Source organism: Genypterus blacodes, unplaced genomic scaffold (genome assembly GCF_046128005.1).
Source record: "Genypterus blacodes isolate CSIRO-AG114 ecotype Tasmania unplaced genomic scaffold, CSIRO-AGI_Gbla_v1 ptg000112l_1, whole genome shotgun sequence".
NCBI lineage: Eukaryota > Metazoa > Chordata > Actinopteri > Ophidiiformes > Ophidiidae > Genypterus > Genypterus blacodes.
This window is the reverse complement of record NW_027466916.1, coordinates 2,230,000-2,257,065: the sequence shown is the minus strand read 5'-3', so window position 1 is coordinate 2,257,065 and position 27,066 is coordinate 2,230,000. Positions and strand designations below refer to the sequence as shown.

At 46.3% G+C, this 27,066-nt stretch overlaps 4 protein-coding genes across 7 annotated transcripts in view; all 4 read right to left on the bottom strand.

The window, feature by feature from the left end:
- Positions 1 to 237: 237 nt before the first annotated feature.
- vsx2 (visual system homeobox 2) lies at positions 238 to 7,888 on the bottom strand. The gene is made up of 5 exons (XM_076161523.1): positions 5,356 to 7,888; positions 4,999 to 5,080; positions 4,424 to 4,547; positions 1,571 to 1,751; positions 238 to 1,234 (listed from the first exon to the last, which is right to left on the bottom strand). Exons 1-5 carry the CDS (start codon positions 5,795 to 5,797, stop codon positions 852 to 854), a joined length of 1,212 nt encoding a protein of 403 aa, XP_076017638.1. The 5' UTR covers positions 5,798 to 7,888; the 3' UTR covers positions 238 to 851.
- Positions 7,889 to 8,450: 562 nt separating this feature from the next.
- Positions 8,451 to 18,377, bottom strand: lin52 (lin-52 DREAM MuvB core complex component). The gene is made up of 6 exons (XM_076161667.1): positions 18,345 to 18,377; positions 17,453 to 17,527; positions 17,325 to 17,362; positions 17,147 to 17,213; positions 16,868 to 16,951; positions 8,451 to 10,828 (listed from the first exon to the last, which is right to left on the bottom strand). The coding sequence occupies exons 1-6, from the start codon at positions 18,361 to 18,363 to the stop codon at positions 10,773 to 10,775; spliced, it is 339 nt and encodes a 112-aa protein (XP_076017782.1). The 5' UTR covers positions 18,364 to 18,377; the 3' UTR covers positions 8,451 to 10,772.
- A 374-nt stretch (positions 18,378 to 18,751) lies between these two features.
- pomt2 (protein-O-mannosyltransferase 2) lies at positions 18,752 to 24,130 on the bottom strand. 3 transcript variants are annotated; one of them, XM_076161765.1, is made up of 21 exons: positions 23,997 to 24,130; positions 23,426 to 23,755; positions 23,262 to 23,346; positions 23,081 to 23,185; positions 22,887 to 22,995; positions 22,574 to 22,682; positions 22,310 to 22,469; positions 22,038 to 22,227; positions 21,632 to 21,741; positions 21,472 to 21,538; positions 21,322 to 21,382; positions 21,159 to 21,237; positions 20,897 to 21,048; positions 20,721 to 20,812; positions 20,556 to 20,632; positions 20,405 to 20,476; positions 20,255 to 20,314; positions 20,063 to 20,168; positions 19,846 to 19,986; positions 19,648 to 19,759; positions 18,752 to 19,484 (listed from the first exon to the last, which is right to left on the bottom strand). In XM_076161765.1, exons 1-21 carry the CDS (start codon positions 24,053 to 24,055, stop codon positions 19,379 to 19,381), a joined length of 2,382 nt encoding a protein of 793 aa, XP_076017880.1. In that variant the 5' UTR covers positions 24,056 to 24,130; the 3' UTR covers positions 18,752 to 19,378. The 3 variants fall into 3 exon arrangements, with proteins under 3 accessions (XP_076017880.1, XP_076017882.1, XP_076017881.1); XM_076161767.1 differs by having other exon boundaries at positions 24,040 to 24,120; XM_076161766.1 differs by having other exon boundaries at positions 23,426 to 23,781; positions 23,879 to 24,114.
- A 372-nt stretch (positions 24,131 to 24,502) lies between these two features.
- The window catches only part of LOC143009589 (latent-transforming growth factor beta-binding protein 2-like), a 76,555-nt gene continuing 73,991 nt past the window's right edge, over positions 24,503 to 27,066 (bottom strand). For both annotated transcript variants that reach the window (XM_076161625.1, XM_076161626.1), the window contains exon 41: positions 24,503 to 27,003. In XM_076161625.1, the coding sequence (XP_076017740.1) occupies positions 26,825 to 27,003 (179 nt within the window). In that variant the 3' untranslated portion in view covers positions 24,503 to 26,824. The remainder of the gene's footprint in view (positions 27,004 to 27,066) is intronic.

Genomic DNA, 27,066 nt, shown 5'->3' with positions numbered 1-27,066 from the left:
CTACAGGTGAAGCATGCGGCTGAGTCCTAACCAGCCTCAGCCAGCAGAGCATCAGGTCACAACAAGAGTCTGTAATCCAGCGAGCAACGTTCTCACCGTGTTCCTGTGCCAGTCGTGGACAGATTTACACACTCTGAGACCATTTCCTTACAGATTGAAAGCAAAAAGGACACCAGGAGGCCACATGTAAGAAAAAGATGGTTTCTATTTCAAGCTTTGTTTTGTCATTGTTTCATTTTTATAATATGAAATGAAATCACAACAGTTTATGTAGAACATGAAAACAGCTTTAAAATCATCCCGTCTTTACTGACACAGATTATAGATCAGATTATATACAGCGCCATGGGACAACAGGTACTTTCCTCTACAAAGAGCTTCACTCGTCTGTGGGATGGTTCGTCTTTAAAATATTGTCATTGTGCCCGAAAAAACTCCAAAGAAATCACAATTTAATAACTGTACAAGCAAATTAAAGAGGGAAAACACTCAAATCAAAGCAAAGGGTTAAATACAGACTTTCTGGCTGGCTGCTCATTGGTGGTTTGTAGCCCTAGTTAGTGAATATATGACACATTAATGGCTGTGAGCTCTATTTACACACCAATGTTAATATTTCACTTCCAAATCAAAGTTCTCCTCTACAATAAGCCACGACAACGACAACCGTAAGTAAGTAAGTAAGTTTGGAAGTAAATCAGAGGGGAAAGTGCACTGGTGATTTTCTGCAGAGTGGCGAGTTGAGATCCTCCACCAGGAGTCCAGACGCAGGCCGTTCACTGAGTTACGGCCCTGCGCTCGCTCAGCAGAATAAGAGTTCCTATTCTCTCCGCAGCTCTCTTCAGGAGCCTCTAAGGAGTTTTGGCCTCCTCTGGCGGACTCGAGGCCTCGCCGCCTTTCTCCTTCTCCTTCTCCTCCACCTCCTCCTCCCGCTGCTCCTTCTCCTCCTCTGCCGCCGCCTCTCTCCTCTCCTGTGTGTCGTCGGGCAGTCTGTCGTGAGAAACCGTCCCCAGCACTTTGGCGCTGTGCTCCTGCGCTTTGGCCCTGAGCGCGGCGATGCTGTTCTCCCTCAGCTCCTCTTTAGAAATGGAGGACCTGCCCTCCGACCTCTTCTCCTCCGCCTCGGCCTCTTCTGCCCTCTGAGAGCTCGGCTGCTGGGACACCTCGTCCGGCTGCCCGCTCTGCAGCGGCGGCGGCGGCGGCGGTCCTCCCTCCATGGATTTTTTGTGCATCCCTGCAAAGAGTTGCGGGTATTCAGATTTAGAATAGCGTCTGTTGATTGGTAAGCCATCTTGGACTGAAAACAGCAAGCAAAAATAGTTCTGGTTTAGAATATAATGCTTATATGGACAATGGTAATGCACGATTAGAGAATTTGATGTGTGATGTAAAGAACACACTTGAATGTCGCAGCTATGATGACACAGTCACACAGATAATGAAGAGGCAGCGTTAGCCTATAAGAGCGGTGGAGAGGCTTCAAATCAAGAATGAGAAAACAAAACTGTACATGTGTGAGGAATCTTGGGTGGGGGGGAGGGGGGAGGGGACAGAGAGGCAGTGGACTCACCGAGCAGCCAGGGGGCGCAGGACTCCATGATGCCGTCCTTGGCAGACTTGAGGATGGACTCTGGCAGGGGGATGGAGTGGCGGACCATGGCGCCGTACAGCCCGTACTCTGCCATCACCGTGCTGCGGCCCCAGCACTTCTCCCTCTTCCTCCACTTGGCCCGCCGGTTCTGAAACCAAACCTGCAACCCGGAGCCACACACACACACACACACACACACACACACACACACACACACACACACACACACACACACACACACACACACACACACACACACACACACACACACACACACACACACACACACACACACACATAACGAGCAAGCTGTCAGATACACGAGGCAAAGGGTGGATTCAGCCGCATCAGCATCTTTGTGTTTATTCTCCAGCAGCACTCGTCTTCTGTCAAACTCAAACATTGAGTCTGGCTTCAAAATGCATATTAATGGCGGAGAGTAACGTCAGCTCAAGTGAACTTTAGTCGTATTTGAAGTGACTGATATGAGCTCAGTGCACTTTCTGATGCAGGTTAAGACTTCAACATAATGCTGCTGTATAGTTTAGTCTCCCGGTGTCACATGACCTTGAGAAGGAGAGGTCAGACGATCAATCTGTACAATGGGGACTCTGATTTTGAGTACCTGGATACATTTCTCTGCTGTTAGGTTCAGACCTTGTTCTCCCTGACTGGGTACTTTCCCCTCCTGGTGTTCATTAGTGCTGTGGGGTTTGACTCCTTCCACTATTTGCTTACGCTGCATGAGAGGAAATTTAATGGGGATTTCATTAAGGCGGTTTTATTTTGGGGGTTGTGGAAAAGGCTGAGACGGAGCTAAGGGAGAGCCGTCTGCATATTAACCTCAGATTAGTTTGGGCTATGATGACAGACAGCAGATAATGAGGGAAATCTCATTTTAGGGTAAATTGCTCCTTTTTTTGGGTGCAAACACGCCAAACTGCAGAGTTTGTGATTTCTATATTCCCCTTTAGGTTTCTCTAAGGTGATTTGTGTACATTTAGACTCCCGTCGCCCTCTGCTACAGGTGTGGAGGACCTCTGGGGGCTGTCAGAGGACATCTGCAGCATCCCGGTGGCTTATTTAGACGCTTTGACACATCAGGACACTCGGTTTGGCCACAGCCAGCAGCCGCTTAAGGCCCCGCAGGCGCTCTGTCAGCTCAGCCAGGAACCAAATTGATTGTATAGCACAACACAGGATTGTTAAACACTCTACTTAGCACCTCTGTGAGGAGAGCTGAGAAGAGGGAGGAGGGAGGGAGGGAGGGAGGCAGGGGGGGGGGGGGGGGGGGGGGGCTGGAGAGGAGGAAGAGGACAGGGAGGAGGAGGAGAAGGAGGGGGACAGCTATTAAATTGAAAATGATCAAAACCATTTCAAGCTCTTTTTTCCCAGTAATTCTGATGATAACCCTTATTTCATACAAGATACTTTTTTTTCTTCTTCTTCTATGAGAAATTGCTTCTGTGGCCCTCAAAGGAAGCCCAGTGTGGAGCTGCAGAGGGGCGACCCAGGGGCGCGCCGAGGCTGATTGAAAAATAAGTTAATTTCAGGCCCAATCGATGGTGGGCAGGCGGGCAAATATCACGGGAAATTAAACTACCGGGACTCGGGGGAGCGGCGCTATTGACCCGTGCTAATAAATTCAATGTAGTTATTTCATTTGAACTCCCTGCGCCTCTGCAGCAGCAGCAGCGCGTCTGATTTAACTAATTACACTCAATGAGAAAATTGGGTGTTAATTTTGTTTAGGATGGGAGCAGAGCGAGGTTATTTATTTATTTCCCCCTTTATTATTTATTCGCGGCTGTCGCGTCGCAGGGCCGTAATGAGAACGAGATTAAAAGGCAGCGGCCGGCAGATGGATGAGCGCGGTCACAGCGCAATCTGCAGCCCGCCTTGATAGCTTGATTAGGTCGTTAGCGAGGCTCCGTCAGCGAGAACAAATCGTTTCACATCCAACTGAGCCCCGCAGAGAGATGAGACGATGCAGCCGGAGGAGAGGCGCCTCTGCTCGGGTGGGGAGGAGGAGCCGAGCGGATCGATGGAGGCGGCGGAGTGGAGGCAACAGGCGGCGGGACGCGTGGAGACACAGCGACGGTCTGACTCGTTACCGATGAGCAAAGTGTTTGTGTCCTCCCACCGCTGATGCATCGAAACAATCGAAACGTCCAAATCAATTTTTAGAGAATGAGACCATTAGTGAGAGTTAAAGGTTTTAGAATTTGGTGCTTGTATTTTTCTTCACAGGTTACATTTTCTTGCTTTTGTCTTCCCTTTCGTTTCACTCTATATTATATCTGTATTATACTATCATATATTATATTTATAATTTAATCAATATATATATTAATACTACAACACATCAAAATAAATAGATTTAGTTTGACTTAAATATTATTATTAGTAGTACCAGTTGTGTTATTAGTATGATTATATTTTGCAGAGATTATTTTAAATTATTTATTGAGGTTAAATTTTCATAATTAGTCAAAAATAACATTGAATTGCTTTTGAATATTATTGTAATTTATTTTGGCAGCTTGTGTCTGATTGCAAAACCAGCAATTAATTTTGACTTATTAAATAATAATAATAATAATAATCTAGTTTAGCCTCAAACGAATCATTATTTTTCCAATGTTCCAAAAAAAATAATACACAGTGGAATAAAGTCTATATCATGGTTTTTAAGGTAAATATAAATCAATAATCTCCCCCTATGACCTCATGTTACCTTGTATTACATTGATGAGCTTTAACATATTTACATTGACAAAAGCCACATAGACTTGATGTGACTGAGCGAATAAAGTGCCCGGATGCTGTCACCTGTATTCTGTCCTCAGGCAGCTCTGTCTTCATGGCCAGCATCTCTCGGGCATAAACATCCGGGTAATGCGCTTCATTGAAGGCCTTTTCCAGCTCCTCCAGCTGATAGGAGGTGAAGATGGTCCTGAGATCAAAGTTACACACAAACACAGATGTTACACACATGTACAAATATGAAAATGCTGCAAATGTTACATTAGTTCTATTCAATTATTTAATAGTCCCATTAGTTCTCCATTTCACATGCAGGTTAAACTGTATGTTGGTGAAAAGACTGAAGAATAAAATCTAATTAGATCAGAACACATCAGGCTGAATGTGACTATGTAAATCAGTATTTTTTAAATAAGTAGCCTATATCTTCAAATATTCTTGTACAGGCTAATTAATGGTAGGGTTAGATTAAAGATCTCTCCATTACACATTTCACAATAAAATAAATCCATTGCCTAGCAGTATTACAGTGTATAGAAATAAAGACTATTTATACATCAATACAAAAATATAATCTGACATTATTGAGCAGTTGTAAATGTAATAACATTAAAAGCTAATAAGCAGATATAAACACTAACCGGTGACGTCTTTTCTTGCGTTTCTTGCTCTGACTTAACGACTTGGACAGTTTTCGTTCATTAGAAGACAAATCCTCCGAGTCTGAATCAAAAAAGAGGGAAATATGAACGTTTGTGGAATTTAGGACAACATTTTCATTCTCCAAATAATAAGAAACCAATGACAACAACCACAACAACAACAACAATACTGCGATTTAAATGAGGTCAATATCACATTGGAATTAAATGTATTATATTTAAAGCATTAACCCCAGATAATAATAATAATAATAATAATAATAATAATAATAAAATAAAGTCTCTTTAGCAGGAATAATGAGTGTGTAAATATAAAGCAGTGTGTTCGTGGAGCACCTGAGCTGGCGGACTGTCCGGCGTCCAGCGGCCCATGATGAGCGGCTCCTCTGTGGGGCTGCAGGTGAACGTCGTGTGCGTCCGACAGCACCGTCTCCAAAAACGCAGGCTGGCTGTAAAACGACGGAATCCCTCCCGGGCCCAGTAATCCCATCCCGACCCCCATGCCCACGCCCACGCCCATGCCAGCGGGGCCCAGCATGGACCTGGCGGCGATCAGGTGCGCCCCGGGCGGCAGCGAGTGCAGGGGGTTCCTCGGGGCCGCGGACGGCTCCTTGTTGAGCCCCAGGATTTCCTGGATGCCGAACCCGGTGCACCTGGTGGGCGGATGGGTCGCGGTGCTCTTCGGCTGGTGGCTGATACTCCCTCCATTCGCGCGCAGTGAGCTTTTCTCCGAAATATTTAAACTTTCCGACAGCACTGCTCCCTGTTTCCCCGTCATGTTGTCTCCGATTAGGCCTGTTTCTTATTTCACCGTTTTACCGGAGGGTCCCCGGTGCATGATCGACTGTGTAACACGCAAGAGTCCTTTAGAAAATGGTCCTTTTATCCAACAGGTCCATCCCAACAAGAGGCAGGAGCCAGCAGCCAATCAGCTGCAAGGATGGAGGATTCCTGTGGATCATGGACGCATTCTACGCCCTCTCACATCCATATATGCATTTTCCAGAGGACTACGAGGATCAACGTGAACGGGATTTAGACTCCAGACAGAGAGGAAGGAACAAAATGACGACAGGAGAGAGGAAATGTAGGGAATATAAAGGGATAAGAGGATGGGATCGGGAATCCTGACACATTCAGAAAACGCATTAAAGGTTAGAAGCACAAAGGGAGGCAGTTAATTTGTTTTTTGGAGGAACAAAATGCCATAAAGCTCAAGCAGATGCAGTATATCCCTGTTTAGGGAGGCGGAAGTCATTAACCAGTCTATTTCACACCTCTAAAAGAAAATTACCTCAATCTCAGAGAATAAACCCGCATATTACCTTTGGCCGGATGCTTTTTTTTATTCCCAGCCAGCTATGATCTCTCTGCCCAAAGCACTCACACACACACGGGTGGATAATTGATCTCCAGATGCTGCGAGCAGAATCATCACACGCGAATCAAAGGCGGCCTCCCAAAAACGACATCTGGACGGACACGGAGCCGCCTGGTGCTGCCGGGCTCTAATCCCACAGCACCGCAGATTACACACACACACACACACACACACACAGCAGCACAATCACACACTATATGGGACACAAATACACAAGTAATATCTGCTTATTTAGGTTCAAGATTCATAATAATAATAGTGATAAACCAATTGTGCAAAGGCCTAAAATATAATATATATATAAAAGCAATTTAGTGTGTAAATCTTGATACTATTTAATTTTTAAAAGTGCATTTTCAATCCTTTGCATAATATAAAAAAGTTAAAATAATAATAATGATTGGAGATAATTTTAAGAGCTGCTTAAATCTTATTAAAGGTGTAAAAAATAATAAAGAATAGGCTTCAGAGAGGAGTGGAGTTACTATCACACACTTCTGTCCAAAAAGCATGAATAATTTCAATATATTGTATTTTCTGCCCAATATTGTTTACATTATCCTTGCTGCAGTCACTGACACTCTAGGAACTCTCAACAAAATGAGGATGAAGATGATGAGGAGCTAATTTATGATTTACAGCCACCAACAGGCGACATCAAAGTGATGCTGATAATGCAACACAAGGCCTTCAGCTTCAGCCATAATCAGCTAATCACCATGGAGACGCCATGTGTGTAGATCTTACAGTCCAATGAGGCGCACGCACGCACACACGCGCACACACACACACACACACACACACACACACACACACACACACACACACACACACACACACACACACACACACACACACACACACACACACACACACACACACACACACACACACACAGGTGGATGGCGGTGCAGGGCCGGGCAGCCGCTCATCATATTTCATGTGGAATAGAAACGGAGCTGCTGATTAAGAAAGGAGAAAAATATCGCCGCTGCAATTAGAGGCTGACCGGTTGAAAGTAATTAGGGCCTATTTAGCGGAAATTCTATTAATGATGGAATCAATGTTATTAGGATATGCTAATGACACATCAGCCTGCTGGGATCAAGTCATTTATTAACATGGAAGGGTGCGAGTGAGGATGACCTCATGTCAATTACAGGCAAGTTACTGCCCCCTCTCACTCCATCATCACTCCTGCTGCACATCTATAGGGGGCCTGTATCCCTGTCTCTCTCTCTCTCTCTCCCTCTCTCTCTCTCTGTGTGGTGATGGTGAAAGCTCCACTCCTCTCACTGTGGCTTTTAATAATCCATCTCCAATATGAAAATGGCTGAATGCTGATTTACATGCAGGGGGGGAGCCGCTGCCTAATAAGGCTCTAGATTAAGGGAAGATTTAGTTCAGTCATTCGTGTAGATTGGGTTGCCCATCAAAGACTGCAGGATCTGACGGCTGCAGATTAAAAAGCAAACAGCTGTTGGGAAAAATTTTGTTTTTCTGCCCCACATCCACCATCCTTCCTGCCCCTCCTCCTCCCCCCCTCCCTCCCCCCTCCTCCTCCTCCTTCTCCCATCTCTGCTGTGACGTTTCCAGGCTTAATGCATTATGACCCAGCTGTCCTCAAAGCAGACTTTTTCAAATTAGGCTCCACGTGTTTACAGCACAGATATCAATCAGTGGCGTTTGGTATGCAGAGGTGAACTTTTACGGCCCAGTGAGCCTATAACCTTCAAACTACAGCGCCGCGCCTGCAGCAGGTCATAAACTGATGAACAGCTGTAAACAAAAACCACCCGCTGCAATGAATATCATATCCTCTGGATGTGATTGCTATAAGGCTGGAGATGTATTTGTGATAATGAATACATCAGATAACTTGTTCTTTACTGGAAGGTCACAGGAGAAGAAGAAACATAACTATGCATCAGCCCGGCCCCGGCTGATTGCCACAGAATGAGGGATCGTTCACGTTCAGCTATGGTGATGTCACCCTCTTTGGGCTTACATTACCTCCGTCACGTCAGCTTTGTCTATATGCAAAAAGGGGATGAAAGTTTAGGAAAGATTCAAAGAGAGATTCCTCCAACGGCCCAGGGGGCAATAAGACTCACAGGTGGGGAAGAAAAGTGATCAAGGAGACAAAAGTCCAGGAAGAGGATCTCCAGTTAAGATGTGGTCAATATGAATCACAGTCAGAGAGAGAGAGAGAGAGAGAGAGAGAGAGAGAGAGAGAGAGAGAGAGAGAGAGAGAGAGAGAGAGAGAGAGAGAGAGAGAGAGAGAGAGAATCTGTGTGAGAGTGAATCTGAAATCATCAATTCAGTGATAAGGTCCACCAGTGGAGCCCAGATGGAGACCAAAGCGCCCAGAGAGGCGTTAAACTCTTCACCTTTCCACGTTTCGCAGCAGAACATGGAGCAGCTTTGGCTCCAGACTTCTGTATGGTGGGGATCTGAACCTCTGCAGAGCCGGAGCAGAGAATTGGAAATAACTTGATGACAGCACACACGTCGAGCCGAGTCAGGGGGAAAACTCAAGCACAGAGGAGGCAGCTACACACACACACACACACACACACACACACACACACACACACACACACACACACACACACACACACACACACACACACACACACACACACACACACACACACAGAGGCATGTTTAGTAGCTGCCTGTGGTCATTGCTTAATTAGGCGAGCAGTTGATTAATCTGCACTAATTGACAGCTAATTTAAAGACCCGGCTCTTCATCGGATTGACGTTTGTCAGGGCACCGAGGCTATGTGAGGTCGCCGTGGGCGCTCAGCGGGTTCGCGGCTCTGTCCCCGTCTCCATATGGATGAGCGGCTCCGACCCGTTCTCCCCCTGCCCGCTGCTCCGTATTGAACATGTCAGGTCTGTCGCAGCGGCGCAGCTCAGCAGAGCGATCGGTGTTCATCGGTCAGCGTCAACAAGTGGCCACGCACGTCCCGGCCCGGTGAGGCGGTGAGCGATGACAGCCGGGGTCACAGCAGCCAACACCAGAGCGGAATGTAGAGCGGTTCACACAGAGCACAGCTGAAGAGGAATGTGAGCTTTTTCATGATTAGCAGCATATTGATTAAGTTTTGTAAGATATGAGACATTACTTTATCTGTCTAAGCCCTACATCTGAACAGAACACACACATAATTGATTTAGACTAAGGAGAAACCCCAGATTGTTGATTTGTGAGATTCAGACCTTTTATCTAAACACATGAAGCCTTTAGAACAGCAGCTGCTTCATAGTGAGTTTGACCTTTTGTTTACATCACGATCACAGATTTAAACAATTCTGGCACTGGGATTTGACCTCTGATTTGACCCCTGCGCCCTTAAAAGTTATATAAAACTAATCCATATTGTTGCTAAAGGGGTGAGCAGGGTCCATGCAAGGGAGGTGAGGGCAGCCTGGCCTCTGTCCGTGTGAATCATGGCTGAGGGGCTTATTATGGCTCCTGTGGATGAGGGGAACTTGTTGAGAGCGATCGGTCAGAGCCTCAGCGACATCTCCAGCAGAGAACAGTCCCGGCCTTTGTCTCACCTAATTACGTGGGACGGACTTTCTTTTTGTTTCCCGCTCGGCACGCCTGTCTGATTCCCTTTCTGCCCCGGCCCGCTCGCTCCGACGTCGGCCCGAGTGTGCTAATTAGAGAAGAAACGGTCCTAGTAATGATGTCGGCTCTCATCAACGCCGCTGACAATGAGCAATATTATTTTTACGCAATGTTTTGTGTAGGGGGAGCTTTTTTTCTTCGTCCCCTCCTTCCTCCCCGAACGCTCATTAAATGGAAAACGTGGCCCGGTAGCCGGGGGAACGCTGCTCTCATGTCAGGGCTCCTTAGACGTCCGGGAGGTGGCGAGGTGCTGCACTTTGTGAAGAGGCCAAGGCATGAAGTTATTGCCCTAATTTAAAAACACGCACATTTAGAAGCAATTTAGCCGACGGGAGCTTTCAAAAGTCCTTTACCTTTTTTGTTTCAAAACTTTATTATACAACTTTAAAACTTTAAATTCATGTTTAAAATAGCAATAAGAATAAATAGGGGACATTGGATGAAGGCAGATCTACATGCTGAGGGTGGAGCCCAAGAGATTCGTCGCTTTGTGTGAAGGAAACCGCAGAGGAGACATCAGGCGCAGTGAAGAAGAAGAAGGAGAAGGAGAAGAAGAAGAGGAAGAGGGAGTTTGCAACAGTTTGAGTCTGGAGCTGTGAGTGAGCGCCGAGGCTTGAGACGTGTGGGTGAAGGTCTGAACGCCTTCGTCACGTCAAAGCGGATAGATTTAAGATTTTTTTCAGATTCACCTTGCAAAGTCCACATTAGCACACGGGCAAACAAACAAAGTCACTTCTTGGGCCTCTCCAGGATGTTCAGGAACTTTCCCCGGGTCATTTCTCTGGCTGCAAGACAAAGACAGAGAGAGAGAGAGAGAGAGGGAGAGAAAGAAAAAAGGATTAAGCTTGTTTAGTGATGCACAGCGTGTATTTAATATCTAGTGTCACAGAAAAGTAATTTATACAAACATCTGTTCACTGTGGACACGGAAAACAACAGGGATGAAGACGAGACGCCACAGAGTCTTGATTGCTTGTGTTTTCAGGTAGAAATACTTGGATAAAAAAGTTTGTGTGTGCAACTATGAAGACAAGGACATCTCTCATGTGTGTAAGGCACAGTAAAGGTGTGTGTGTCCACTCCACTCTACAGGCTGAAGGCTCTTAATGAAACCAGAGACCAGACTGCAGCATCCAGGTCATTAGTGAAGAGAAGAGGATCAACCTCTGTGCTCACCAGTGACTGAACGTCTTCCTGCTCTAACAAACCAAGGATCTCTGTCTGCGGTGATCTGGTGAGCCGAGCCTCCGTGCCGGCTAATGACAGGGCCGGGGGCAGCTGGTAATCTAACCCAGGCGGGGGGGCCGCGTCACCTTGAGGTGCCTGTCAGCGGGTTAAAGATGACGGCGATCGGAATGGGAGGGATTCATTCTGTCACCTTAAACAAAGTCATCAGGGGACCGGGGGAATTAGATGCGGGACGTTAAATTGAAATGAAGCCGTTCGAAAATTAGGCCCGGCAAAGCAATTAGACCGAGACGACCCCGAGCGTCACTGAGGGACACAAGAAGCGGCGGCGGCGGCAGAGGGTTAGCAGTTCATGTCTCGTATTTTGGATATCTAAGCCGCCATGTTTCAGTCTGGCTATCTGCTCCTGCGTCTCCTGATGAGGCTGAAGTGTGTGTGAGGTGTGTGTGTGAGCTCCTCCAGAGAGCCTTCGCCCCACTGAGCCTCTCATTAATTACACTTCAGCTCTGCCTCCCTGCTCACACACACACACACTCATATCAGTGATATCAGCGCATTGAAGAGCCCATTAAGCGTAAATCATTATAGCTCCTTTGACAAAACCGATAGAGAGGCACAGGCGCTGATTGGCAGGACGGAGACGGGCACTGCTGCTGAGAACCAGAGCTCTGTATGGAGGAGACCAGGGCGAGCCGGAGCACAGGTGAGGGATCAGGTGAAGGTGTGACCCATGATCCTGCTTAATATACAGCAACTCACCAAAGACATAAAGAGGCTCACACACTTTATTATTACATTTAAATGAAGTTACTCCTAATGACAAGCTTCTGCTGAGACACGAGGCCTCGTCTGTGTACTGTGTGATCGCTTAGCAACCGGGTTACTACGCAAACAATGGCACTTTGAAGTGAACCTGCAGCAAACACTCTCGTCACCAAGGCAACCGCTGTGTTATCAAGTGGCCTTTAGAATAAAATTGACTGTAAAATGCAAACACTTTCCAAACGGAACCATGCAGAACACAGAAAAGTTTGATCAGAGGAAGAGACGAGGTTAGATAACACACACACACACACACACACACACACACACACACACACACACACACACACACACACACACACACACACACACACACACACACACACACACACACACACACACACACACACACACACACACACACACACACACACGGCAGGCTTTGTCATAGAACAGGCGGATCAATACTGATTAGGGGGACTTAGAGATTTGTTTAGTTGATTAGAAAGGTCAATTACTAATTTTGCACTAAGTTAATCAGCATCTTGTTACGGCTGCCATCCATACTAAATGACACCTTATGGATTCTGTAGGTCGTCTTCTTGCCCCGTTGATTTGTTACCGTCTAATTATCGCTTAGAACTCAGCCGGCTCAGATTCCATCAGGGGCCGACGCAGACGCAGACTTTAGCTTCAGTCACACACACACAGCAGACTGGACCAGGACCTGTTCATGTTGGCTCACTGGCACGGTTGCTGGTTCCATTCCTCTTTGGCCCAAACTGCTCATACTGCTGCTCTGCTGCTGCTCTGTCCCTCAGCTCAGTAATCTGTGTAGCTCTGGGCCTGATTACTGCTGCTCAGGTACACAGCCACAATAGAGATTAACCTATATAAACCAACCTGCTGCCTTCTGATCGGAATCAACCAACAGGAGAGCAAAGCTGCAGCCTGACCCAAAACCTCCCTGCATGCCTAAATATAAATATATAAATATATATATATGAGCTCTGCAGGGTGTGTGTGTGTGTGTGTGTGTGTGGGGGGGGGGGGGGGGGGCTGGTTTACATCTGGTAAATCCCACCAGGGCAGAATGTAAATGCAAAGGAAACGTCTCGGTGTAACGTCTTACTCTCCTCTCGCTTTATGGCGAGCGATCTGGGTGTCATTGTCACAGCCCACTCCCACTCCCAGCCCCCCCACCTGCCGCCGCCGCCACCACCGCTCGCTCCCCTGTGTATAAAATGAGAGTAATCATCGCTTCGCCCCCCCCTCCTCCCCCCCTCCCTCTCTCTCTCATTGGCGCTCCCAGTGAGCTGCTGGACCCCCGTTAGCTCAAAAAGACAGATGACCACCCGGGTTAACTGGAGTCCTGCACCCCTGCACCCCTGCCTCCCAGCCCCCCCCAGCCCCCCCCCCCCCCCCCGACTGCCCCAATTCAGTTTCATTAAGAGTTTAAGAGGACTCCTCTGACCCTCGCTGCCCGTCACAGAGTAGCACTCAGCTATTACGGCCTGTAAGCTTTATTTAATGGATTTAACATCCACTTTCACCGCCCTCCTCCCCGGGGACCAGGAGGGGGGGGGGACACAGAGGAGATGACACACACACCAGCGCCCTGCGGAAACACATTCAGCCCACACCCCCCGACCCCCAACTCCTCCTCTCCCCCCCACCCCCTGCCTCGCAACACATACACCTGACGCTCATGTTTGTGTTCAAAATTCAATTACCCACTTATTGATACTTCACAGGGATATTTAAGATGCAGACACGAGCTGTGATTTCCCAGGGGAGCCACTGGTTCCTCTTTATGTCCCAACCGAGAGGCCCCCCCCCCCCTCTCCCTCCTCCGATGCATTTTCGCCTGGCTGACACACTCACACACTCACACACACACCCAAACAAACACATCTGCACCTCCCAACCCCTGCCCCCGCCCCCGCCTGTTCAAGAGGTGTCCTTATTAATAGGCAATCAGTCAAAAATCATTCATTAAAAAGCCTAAAAGGTTTTACACCCGCGCTGTGATTAGCTGGGAAAGAAAATCCAATGAATTCCTAATGCCTTTATGGAAATGAGGTGTCATCTCCGATCTGCTCAGGGAGGCGGCAGGCAGGCAGAACTGAGGGAGTGTGTGTGTGTGTGTGTGTGTGTGTGTGTGTGTGTGTGTGTTCAGTTCCCTCTCCCTTCACACAGCTCTAACACTGATCCTGTTCTAAGATATGGACGCGGCCCAAACTGTTACACACCTGCTACACTGTTTGGACACAACACAATGGTGGCAAAGGTGTGTGTGTGTGTGTGTGTGTGTGTACAGATTTCAGAGTACAACTTTAACCAGCAGCACTATTATGACATAACATGGCCAACATTTTAAACACAACTCTGGAGGTAAAACAGGAAGTCCGAGCGTTGTAGAATGGTAACGACTGAACTCCAACACAGCAAACAAACTGTTTCCTGTCTCACTTTCCCACTCATCTGTGCTGTGGGCCTGTGAAGAGGCGAGCAAGACCTGAGGAGGAGGAAGAGGGAGAAGAAGGGCATTGGTGGGGGGTGGAGGGGGGGAGAGAGAGGGGAGGGGGGGGGGTGTAGGCATCCCCTCTTCCTCATTCAGCGGCTGTCAGCAGAGGCACTTCATAACCGCCCGCCCCGCGGTCAGCCCGCCCTGATGGATTGATGGAGGCACATTAGCAGCAGTGGGGCCCAGTGAATGCAATCATATTCAGCATCGCCGTGCTTCTAATAGGCCGGAGATTGATCCTGAGGGTGAGGAGGGGGCGGCAGACGCGGGGGCCCATTAGGAGCTGTCAGGGCGGGGCGACCTTCAGGGCTCACCTTCACGCCAGGGGGTCAGCCTGGGTCTGCGCCACGTGGCACCGCCGTGAGGCCAGAGGGGCTCAGGGGGCGCCGCCACGGACAACAGGTGGTCCAGGAGCAGCACACAGAGCGGCACACAGATTTTAGTTTTCTTACATATTTCACTGGTTTAGTTGGGTAAAAAGAAGAGTGAACGCCTTCTTCCCTTCTTGATGCATGAATATCTTCTTCACATGATTTGTAATCATTTGAGTCAAAGTCTGATTGTTACAGAGGAGAGTTGAGGCTGTGTAGATGGTCACACTTCAGCCCGCAGCATCAGGAGCAGACTGGCGAGCTCTGCTAATGAACGCCACGTGCTGACAGGACGCGTGTTAAAGCCCCGCAGCCTTGAGGCCACAAGTGTGACAGAAGATCACCTCCAGCTCCAGCAGCAGCAGCTCTACAGGCCGTGTCAGTAGCCAGAACCTTCCGGCGTGTCCCTGAGGAGCACTCAGCTTTCAATTACCTCCAATAACAGCACTTATCAGAGTCCTCAGCTGTCCCCGGGGAGTCGGGGCTTGATGCCCGTGCTCAGCGGCCCACGACAGGGGCATTCATCACGGGGCGGAGCGGCAGCTGGGGCCTCGGGAAGAGGCACGCGCCTGAGCCCCTCCGGGACCAGACCGGGCCAGGCCGGCGTCACAGAGCCATGATTGGGGTGTTAAAGGGGCTGGGGAGGGGGAGCTGTAGGATTACTACATATGGACAAGTACAAGTACACCACAGTGTGTGTGTGTGTGCACAGGGGCAGAATTTAGGATGAACTAGCAGCAGGAGTGATGGGATGGGTTCAACAGTCCTGAGATGTGCTCCTGCTCCTCAGCATCTTCACTCATGTCTGCCTCAGGTCGCCTCTGTGGCTGCGGCGGCGGGGCGGGCGACTCCTGGCTGCCTGATTGTGCTCTGCCCATTAACCAGCTTCCCCTTTAATGGTCCACATGTTGAAGGGGGAGGGGCAATAAATCCTGTCTCCTGCCCTCGCTCTGCGCCTCTGCAGAGTCTCGTTTACGGGCACTGAAGAGTGCACAAACATGATGAAAAAGTAGCTGAGATTTACAAGGCCTGCGCCTGACAGCCGGGAAAAGGAGAAAATTAAACCAGAGAGCATTAAACAGGCGCCCATTACAGAGCCGCTCCGAGACCAATAATAACCGTCATTGTGTCCCGTCATCGTCATCTCGCCATACACGACATGATTGCAAAGCCTGCAGCCTTTACGTGTGTGACAGCCAACATCTTTATACCGGCTAGATTTCACACTTCTGAGGGCTCAGACCGGGTCAGGAACGCCCCAACACGCTGCAACACAACTCTAATCTGGCTCATGGATCATGCAAATACATCAAGATGGGCCACACAATCTACAGACTGGACTCTTCTAACGTTACTCAGAGTTGAATAAAAACTTCTACATATCTCAGTCAAGCTGAAACACAACTTCTTTTGAGCTGGAGGAGGTTTTCACTGGAAAAAATAACCAGGAGCACTTAGCAGCCCCGGCTCTAATCCACACTCCACACGGATTAGGACAATAGAGGTGAAGTGGTGAACCGATTAAAACTAGATTTCACATCCATCAAACGCCTGAATGCTTATTGTTTGAGCTCGTGCTGCCGTCGTTACCGTGTTACTAACCTTTCCCCACATTAACAAGATTAACCTGGACCTGAATCAAAACCTCAAGGTCAACGTAGTAATGATGTGTGATAAGAAAGAGCAAACGACTCCAAACTATTTCTACATGTTAGAATCTGTCTTTGGATTAGAAAACAAACAAACTCTAGCAAGCTTCTGTGCAGCCAAACTGTTGGTGTTTGAAAGGAACAAGATGATGCTGGGAAAGTGTTTACTACTATGAGCTACATGACACAAAGGCAAACAGCACCATCTAGTGGTACACAGAGGAATTACACACTGGGCGCTCTCATGTCTTTCACTTTTGCTTACAATCACCAGGATTCATTCAACAGTGTTTGGTCAAGCAGTGTGTGTGTTGTTGCTGTACTTACACTCCTCTAAACCCAGCTGGTAGGCAAGGTTCTGAAGTCCTTTGACTTTCTCCATCAGGTTGGCTGTGGTCAGACTGCCCAGCTCTACAGAAACACAATGAAAGCTCTGAGCTGCATGTAATGAGAGCACAGTTTGAGCTCAACATGATCCCCTTTGACGAGATTAAACATGAGAGATGTTTTTGTTCACGCTTACTCAAGTGAAGCAGCAGATACTACGGCAAGAGAGGGAATGTTTGATCATGAGATATTAATATCTACGGTTGTGTACGTTGTTACCTTTCAGCATTTCAATGTCCTCGCTCTCCAGCTCAGCCATCCATTTAGGGGGAGAACTGTTAATAGGCTGTAATATAAAACAAAACAAGGGTCTAAGTACGGCCTCTGAGACATTAGTTCATTAAATATGTGTAGATTAGAACTCTATTGTTTGTATATCACAGCTTTTCACACTCACATTTTTACAAGATGCAGCAAATTCTGCAACTCCAGGCACTGCTTGAGATAAGACACCATTCATGAGATTTAAAAATATATAATTCCACCAAAACAATTGATACTAATGCATAGGGGAAACGGACTTACGCTGCTCTGGCCACAGGTCAGGTGACGCTCTGTCCAACTTCTCAAAACTCAACAAAGAGCTCTCAAAGTCGTCACCTGTCAGGAAACAACAAAAGTATTAACTTTCCATTGTTTTCTATGGAAGATGATTCAGTTTCCTTCTTGTGCAGGCAGGGGGGAGAGAAAAACAACCATGAAGGCACAAACACATAATTCAATATAAACATTAATGTACATTATACAACATTAATAAGTGGTTGCCATGGTTTGCCTCACTGATCCCTGTGATTAACTGCACTATTCCTGGGCAGAATATTCAAATTATACTTCATTTTGAAGCTTTTATTGCACTTTATTGCCCCAAATATGAAAATGCACATACAAATAAAACATATCTCTACTGATATTGTGACTTAACCTAATATAACAGCATGAATATCTGATCGTAACGTGTTACCGACACGATGAACACTGTATTTGTTTATATTGTGGATAACACACACACAACACAAACAGGGCGGCTTTAAGCAGTCTGAATGCGTTTTTAACCACGATATCGTTCAATTAAACGCAGTATCAACGATATAAACGCCGGCTTGTGTATAAATTTACAAGTTATTATAGTTATTATATTGATAGTAAAAGCAGTATGATAGTCTGGTCTGTGTGTTGGTCGCCGCTGTGCTCGCTGCTTCCCTCTGCTCTGGACACACACACAAACACACAGGCTAGTGACGCTTTAGCCAACGCCAAAACAAGTCCAAACACACGCGATACAGCTGCAACATGTGTCGGCCGTAGTCTCGATATGTACGAGTGAAAATACGCGAGATTCCTTTGAGGTTTACTGGCCGCAATAACGTTAAAATGCCGATTAAGACACAACACAGCAGCGTAAGGAATTAGAATTTACCTCCATTTGGAGACGCCATCTTTCAGAATATACACGTGACGAGCGACGACCAATGGGAGGTGATCTGTGTGGGGGCTGACGCGGAGGGAGGTGCGACCCACACCTTCCACCAGAGGGCACTGCGACAACAATCATGATTTATGGACTGACCCATGTCATTTCATGGGACGGATTTCATACAAAAGCACCACAAGTAAGTTATAACATCATTTCCCAAAGAACCACGAACAGGTTAGACGTATCAGTGTTTCTTTGTAGTAAACTTTTTCTTTTTCTTTTACTATTTACTGAACTGTATTTACTTATAACAGTGCAGTGAGACAGGAAGTATTGAGAGAGGGGCATTGCATAAATGTGTACATTAAAAAAAGAAAATAGTAAAAGATTTTGCTTTAGTTTATCCTGTAACCAATTTTATTCATCGACAAAATTATTTAAAAGACCACCTTGAGTACAGATGTACTACAAGAATGTCATAGTTTATTGATCACATAGAGGTGTACACATCACACAGTCAGCAGGAGTCTTACAGTGACAGCACTTAATACTTCATAAAAAATACAGTGTACTAAGATGAATATCACTGCAAATCAATATATAGTTTGATAGCCTCGACCTATGTAACAGTATTTTGATGAAAACTGCCTGGGAAATACTTTTCATGATAGTTCCCCTCAGGCACTTTAGCTTATTATTGCGACTTGTAAGTCCATAATGTAATACATGTTCCATGTTAAGGCAGTTTGGTGATGGTTGCTGTCTCAATCTTCATCCTGCGTTACTCTTCAAGTCACTGTTCCTCATACTGCATTGCACCAATTCAGTCGCTCAGTTTCTTTCAGTCTTTAGACATGATACAATAAAATCATTAAATGCTGAGTCACATAAATACTTAGACAGGTAGACTTTCTAGAAGCAGTGTGTACCTTGTAAACAACATAAGAGTGTGGGAGAAACATGATTGACGGAAGTCTCTCATATCGATTCAAAATTGTAATACATCACATAATTAGTTTAATCTATTGCAACAATGGCTAAAACTCCCAGGATTCCATCCACTTCAGGCCAGCCATGGCGCTGCCTGGCTCATGGGCCAGAGGACCGCTCATGCCATAGGAGAGTGGATGGAACAGGTAGAAACTAAAGGATAGAGAAGGATGTATTAGGAGAACAATCCAAAGCCACAACAGTTGAGCTCTAATTTATTATCACTACTACTGTTTGTACTTCATTTAACAACAAAGCTGAATGCAAATGACACAATCTAACAGTGTGTGAGCGTCCAGTGTGTTGGTGTGCTCACCTGTAGAGAACACTAAAGAGAAGAACCACCTGCCCGACCCTCTGCAGCCAGTCTGAGTAAGGCGGACGGAGCAGCAGGTCAGTGCTTTTCAACAGGATGTCTAACGTGATACCTGTGACAAAGACAAAGATGCTTTAACCTGATTCATCTAAGCAATATTTCAGTCTTCAGTTGCTATGAAAGTGTAAAGCAGTGAACCTGTTAACATGCTGCTGAAGAGCATTGCAGGGAAGTAGTGGTGATAGTAGAGGATTCGCCCCATGGTGAAGAAAGGAGCATAGTGCAGCAGCCAGCCGAGGAGAAGCAGACCTCCTCCTCTCATCAGAACAACAGAATGCTCTGAAACAAAAACGCATTCCGTTGCAATAATCGTGATTCAAAAATGCAGATTCCAGGCCGTCGTTTCTTCTCCTACCTCTTCTTTTTTGGTCCATCGTGATTCCTCTTTGGAGGGCGACGGACGTCAACACCACCATGGAGGCATACAAGCCCAAACTGGCCAGGTTCATCCACCAGACCACCTGAGGAAGAGTGTCACACAGTCAATCAGGAGGGAGTGGTCAGACAGACAAGTGAGGTGAAGCTCAAAGCACAAAGACGCACTCACAGGGTTCCCCAGCAGGTAAACACGAAACTCCGTCCCATTCACGCCGGAAAACCTCAATCCCTTCATAGAAACAAAAGTAGTTCAAGTGAGCTGCGTGTTTCATTTGAATGCTTTACAGAGAAACAGGACACCACAGATCACACAACACACCTGATAGTTGATGGGCCAATGCCAGGGTTTAGAGTTCATCTCATTGTCTTTGGGCTTCAAACCACTGTTACCCTACAAAACAAACAGTTCACACAGCTTAACACAGCAGCAGATCTCTGACGCCGATACATTCTCTGTCCTAGTTTCTTACTCTGATCATAACAATGTGGGACTCTACTAAGCTCTCCAGGAAGTGAGGTTTCAGCACTGACAGACTGATGTTGGGCACTGTGGGAACATACGGGGGGGGCGTGGTTAGATTTCAAATTTCACATGAAAATGGTAAAGAAAAGCTTAAAGAATGTGCAGATAGTACATTTGGGGTTGATATGATCTTCAATGTTCCACTGAGAGCTTGGCGTCTCCTTCAGGTACGGACTGCAGGTCACCTCCACCTGCTCCCAGCCCCTGAGCACAAACCAGACCATCTCCTTATACGTTATTGTTCTATAATCAAGCAGAGCAGATGGGAGCAAAGGAGACTCTGCGTACCACTTGGGAAGCGTTTTGCCGGAGGAGTAAAGCACGCAGCCGGTGGCGCGATGAAGAAAGCGCACTTTGCTGCGCAGCACCTTCACCGGGTCGCCCCTGTGGCCCCCGCACACCTCCACCTGCCACAGGTCGTTGGCATCTCCTGTGCCGTTCTAACAAGAGAGAAAAGGCAGAGATGTGTTCTGAGTTTATGCACGAATATGCTCATTTAAATTCTTCTTTATTCTCGTGTGTTTCAGCTTCCTGTGACATGTTTACTCACGATGCCGTAGCCGGTAACCTGGAAGTGTTTCTTGGTCATGGGAGCTTCATGGAGATGGCTATGAAGGTTACGAGTTGTTCTGAGGGGAACAGGGACAAACAGGCAACCTTATTTAGATCAAAGTGATATTGAATTAAGCACTGACTGTTGTCCTGATACTTACTCTTTGTGCTCCAGTCGAATGATGTCGCCATGACGAACCAGATCAGGCGGCCCAGATTGTGCTTAATATTTAAGATAAGAAGTACTTCATTATGACTGAATAATGCTTGTTTTGCAATTTCTTAACAATGCAAAAATTGGCGTCTCTCACAATTATTACTGCCCTGCCTGTGGACCAGCCACAAGTTGTTGTAGTCCTTATGTAGGTAGGCAGTCACCTGTCAGGACACAGCAGAGGAGTCACACACTGGGGACCTCCATGTCATACAGCACGTTTGAGAGTGTTCCACAGTTATATATGCTGGCCTGACCTGCTGCTGCTTGGACCCCACTCCCTCTGGGTACAGGTGCCAGTGTGAGTGCAGGTATCCTCCAGCGATACGCAGGTTCTTCACTGTGATGGTGGAGCCGTACGCCAGGTCTGAGAAGAAGAAGAAGAAGAAGAAGAAGACATGGCTTCACATCAAAAAACACACTTGATTACAAAAGCCTTTGGAAAAGATAAATACCCCTGGCAGAGAGAGTGAGTGACTGATATTAAGTATGAAAGGAAAATGTAAGCAACCGTTTCATCGCCCATCGAGCTGTCAGCAGCAGTGAGGGAATGTGTGTGCCGTGATTCTTCTTTGTCATTCCTCCCCATTTTCAGATTAGAGCCTTAGTGAACACAGATGCGGCGCCACATGGTTTTATTCACACTCGTGTTCTTGGACTCACACTCAGGCATGGACGCGTTGTGTAGATTGTTCCCTATTAGACGGGACTGAAAGGCAGAGCTGAAGAATCCGTCTCCCGGGCCGCTTTTGTTCAGCACAACAAAGTGGACTGCAAATATTGTGACATAGAGGAAGAGCGGGAGCAGGATGAGTCCGGTGACACGAGCCAGGAGGTGCTTCCCCACGTCCACCTGGCAACAGAAGGCAAAAAAGCACGGTCAAACCTGTGACATCAGAACTAAACAGCAGGAGGAATACGGTGCTGGTGATTACCAGTGAGAGATGCAGGTCCCCCAGGAGCCTCCAGAGGTCAGACACTGTGTTCAGCCCCACCAACAGGATCACAAACAGCCCCACAAACTTCACCCCTAAAGCCCCAGCCAGGCTTACACCGGTCAGCACCAGCCACAGCCACCAGGGAGAGGTAAAGGGTCTGAAAACAACAACCAGGGGACAATAAACAACAATTAGAGGACATAACTGTTCACATATGCTTCTTCACTTCATTAATTAAAGCACATTTCCAATGGCTCCAACCTGAATTCTTGCTGGTTGAACTTGATCATGCTCAGCACTGCCGCCATGATGAAGAACATGAGGATGGGATCCAGCAGGATGTACTGGGAAATAGTGATGCAGCCAGTGTCTGAAGGAGTCAGGACAGATATGAGAGTCATCAACTCGTTTAAACAGGACGTGTGGATGTACAGGATGACTTCATTAGACGCCTGCACTGTCTTGAGCTGTGATACATTGAATAGAATTAAATGACTCATCTATCCATAGCAATACAGTGACATAATGATACTGCAACCCTGCATAGTTGTGCAACAAGTGAAGTAATCCTCACCAAATATGAGCACTGTGGCAGCGATGAGAGCAGCAGTGTGAGAGCGAGACAGCTCCAACACGATGAGGTAAGCAAAGATTGGGAGAAAGGAGCCCATCATGGCACAGAACTGAAGGGCGAGAGGTGGAAGCATAACATCAGCATCTAAGTAACAAGACACACACAGTTTTCTGCAGCTGTAGGAGTAAGCTCACCCCCCTCATCCCCCAGTAGTTGTGGTGATCATATTTGTCTCCTGGCTTTGAGAAAGGGAAGGTACCATCGTAGCCTGTCATGTAGCCGGCCAGACCGATCAGCATCTGGAAAACAACAAGGGCACCAGGGTGAGGTCTATTCTCTTCATGACCCGGACGCAGACAAACCCCCTCATCTTACTTTGCCCAGAGGAGGATGGACGTCGAAGAAGAAGGTCCTGTTGATGTAGTAGCTCCCCATCTTCCCAAAGTGTGTCTCGTCCCAGCTGAAACACACGGGAGAGACACAATCAGACAACAGGCACAGAAAGAGACTCAGAATCTGCAGGTACTGTACACACTCACCAGACATGAGGGGGGTCCATGATCCTATAGAGGCGAGTGGAGAAGGAGAGTCCTGCCACCAGTAACAGCAGCACTGAGCTCTGGGACTCTTCACTGGGATTATCAGAGTCTGTCCACTGAGCTGAGGATCCATCTGAGTGAGTGTCATCGTCCTCTGATAAGTGTCCTGCAGTGCACTGTGTGTCCTCTGGCAGAGGAACAGACAGGGTTTGGGAAGTCTTCTGAATGTCTGAACTAACACAGGTGGTTTTCCTGTTTCGGAGAGTTAAAGTGTCCACTGCTTGGCTGCACTGTGTGATGCATTCTTCCTTTGCCATTCGGAAGTTAGACCTGGAACAAAAACAAGGCCAGATCCCCTTCAGGACCAGCAAGGTGGGAATCGATACTTTACCTTATTGTACTGTAGCGTGTTTACAGGTGGTAAATACATGGAGAGCTGCAATTATCTGTCACCTGGACGTGTAAACAAACGGCGATACTGGCCAACGCAGCTACTTATCACACTAACATTGGGTGGAATTTCCATTAATAACACACTTATCCAAGCTTGCTACTTTCTAGATTGGCTTACGGTCGACAAATGGAGAATAGCGGCAAATTAATAAAGCGCTCACGATGTGTATTCCCCATAAATGAAGCCCGTTTCACGGCTCAAACATTGGGACGTCGCGATAGCACGAGAAAATATGGACCCGTCCTTGATGGATACATGTATGAATCGAATGGCATTCTGGGAAGTGTAGTCCTCTGCTGTTTATCTGTGCACTCCTGGCACCAAAGCTGGACACAATTTCCCAGAGTTCCTACCGGAAACTGAAATGTTGTCTCTTGCTTTGCTAACCAATCGAATCCATGGGCAAGAGCTATTGAAACATGTGTAGTTGTGATGTTTATATAAGCCACTAGGGGGAGACAAAATACAATAAATAATTGCTCGTTGCTTTTACTTGGTAAGGACGTAATTTTTTGGCAAACGAGAGCCAATCTGACAACCATAATGTTATAATATAATATAATATAATATAATATAATATAATATAATATAATATAATATAATATAATACTCACATAAAACCATATATTTTATATTTTTATTTTGATGACTGGTAGTGATTACAGTCAAGAGGTAAACAAATTGAACAAGCATGATATTTCCATTTACCACAGCTTTACAACAAAACATTTATCTCAAGTTTGCAAGGTTTTAAATATCAATATGCGTTTCCAACCTTTTATGACCTCATTGTTAGACTTCTGGTTTGGTATGTTAGGTGATGAATTAATGAATTAAACAGCACAGTAGAATACAGTGAACATACAGTGGCAATATACAACTGTAGATTTATAGTCCATGAATGCAGCTTAAAGGCATAAGTTAATAGTTTTAGTCATTGTCCTACATTATAATGAGAGTTTGATGTTCCTGTGCTGCTGAGATTTCGTGTAAATTCAGTACTTCAGACAAATAATGCCGTTGTTTTATTAAACCTGAATGTAGAAGACAAAATGGCATGACTGGGAGTTCCAAAAACAGATGCTGATGGTGTTTAGTGACTGTGATACATTCATGACCCAAGGATCCAATAGATGGAACATTGTTCATTTCACAATCACCACCATTTAATTTTGTTAGGCACAGAGCTGTAACAGCGCTGACGTGTGTGTGCTTGCATTTTAAAAGCAGTTTGTCTTTGTAATGACCTTGAAGAAACAAAATGACTGCGATCAGAACAGTGCTGCCACTTCCAAAAAATATATTTCATTGTCTGCTCCACAGGGCAGAATACATACACTTTCTCTGGTACAGTGTCAGCCACTCTCCTCATACAAAGAAAAATATGCTTTAAAAACATTTTTTTTACAGAAATATATAAATCTACAAAGCTATAATGTCAGATTTGTTTCTTAAGTTTTCTATTTTATGTCAAACAAAATATTGGTTGTGCTATAATGCATTAAGAGAATATGTAACAAAAAAAATAATACATAGTACTAGATCTGTACAAAACATACCAAATCGCTCCAACAAAACATTTTTTCTTGACATGCATTCAGAGACGCACACACGCGGGGGAAACGTCTGCGGTCGCATCAGGATCCAACAGAAATGCAGATGAATCTCAAAGTCTTTACCTTATGAGGCACCGAACCAAACTCTCACCTGGAGCCGAGGGGTCATCTCACCAAACCAACCTTCCTGTAGCTCCTCTTTACTCAGATTCGCCTATTTTGCTTTCATAAAACCCTTGAAATAAATCCAAAGCCCTCAGTCTAAAATGCAGAATGTAAATGTAGAATGTACAGATGTTTCTTTATGATGGTATAAAGCAAATGAATACTGTTTTGAGAGGATATAACCATCAGCAAGTGTCGTACTTCATTGCTGATAAAAAAAAGAAATAAATGGTGTCAAACACAGGAAGGCAGGTTAAAACTATTGCACCTTTACAAAATATTCCATAGGTCATCATATACATCTACAGTCTGTCCATGTCAACATTCAGGCTGATGTGAAAATGTGAAGTGTGAAAGATTGGCTGTGTTGCCCTCTCGGTTCTTGGTCCAGAGATTCTTCAGCTTGGTCTTCGGCGTGCAGATGAGGTGGGGGGAGGGGGGGAAAGTTCATCTCTGATATTTGCTGACCTTGGCGTCCATTGAGTCCAAGGTCAAAGGCAATTAAAATGACTGAAATATGGATAAGGAGGTTTGACAGTGACATGATTCACATGTTGCTCTTCATCCTGTTTTCTGGTGTGTGTGTGTGTGTGTGTGTGAGTGTGTGTGTGGATGTGCGTGTGTGTGTGTTTGGATTCTTCTCACTCTCCTTCTCTGTGTCTTAACACTTCTCCTCTTCCCACACTGTCGCTGAAGTCAACTGGTCAGACGATTAAAAGGATGAGAGGAATCAAAGTGTGCCCTCTGAAAAAGCTCACTCTCTTAATTTGCAGAGGCCCGTCACGTAAATGAAATAAATAACACAACGAAAAAAAAGAAAGAGAAGAAGAAGTGACAGAGAAAATATTGTGGAAATTATATCTGCATATCAAGTTGCCAGGGGTTACTGAGTACAAAAGATCAGTCTATAGAATCCCTTTAAGGCAAATGGATGTCTGGTGAAACACTAAATCCCATGTACTGTAATACATTCACTGCACAACTCCTGCTTCTCCTGTATAAGTGTGTGTGTGTGTGTGTGAGGGGAAATCAACGTGCATGTGCGTGTGTTTGCATGTATTTGTGTGGTATAGGGAAACAAATTTGGACGTTTCAACATCGCCGTTGGAGGTTTAGTGCCGGGCCCTGGTGAACAGACCCAAAGGGGAGGAGGAGGAGGAGGTGATCTTTCAGGGGGGGGGGGGGAGGGAGAAGGAGAAAGCCGCGCTCCTGACCGTCTCCGCCTCATTTCCCTGCCTCAGACTCAGACTCAGGCTCGGGGATCGCCGGGATGCATTTGTGCGGCTGGGAGGAGGCCATGAACCCGGGCGAGCAGGTGCACTTGTACGACCCCTCTGTGTTGCTGCACTGCCCGTTCACACACAGGGCCACTTTATCGCTGATGTCCTCACACTCGTTGATGTCTGAAAGAGGAGAGAAACACACCCACACACGGCGTTAGTGAGACAGGGGAAGCAGCTGCCTGT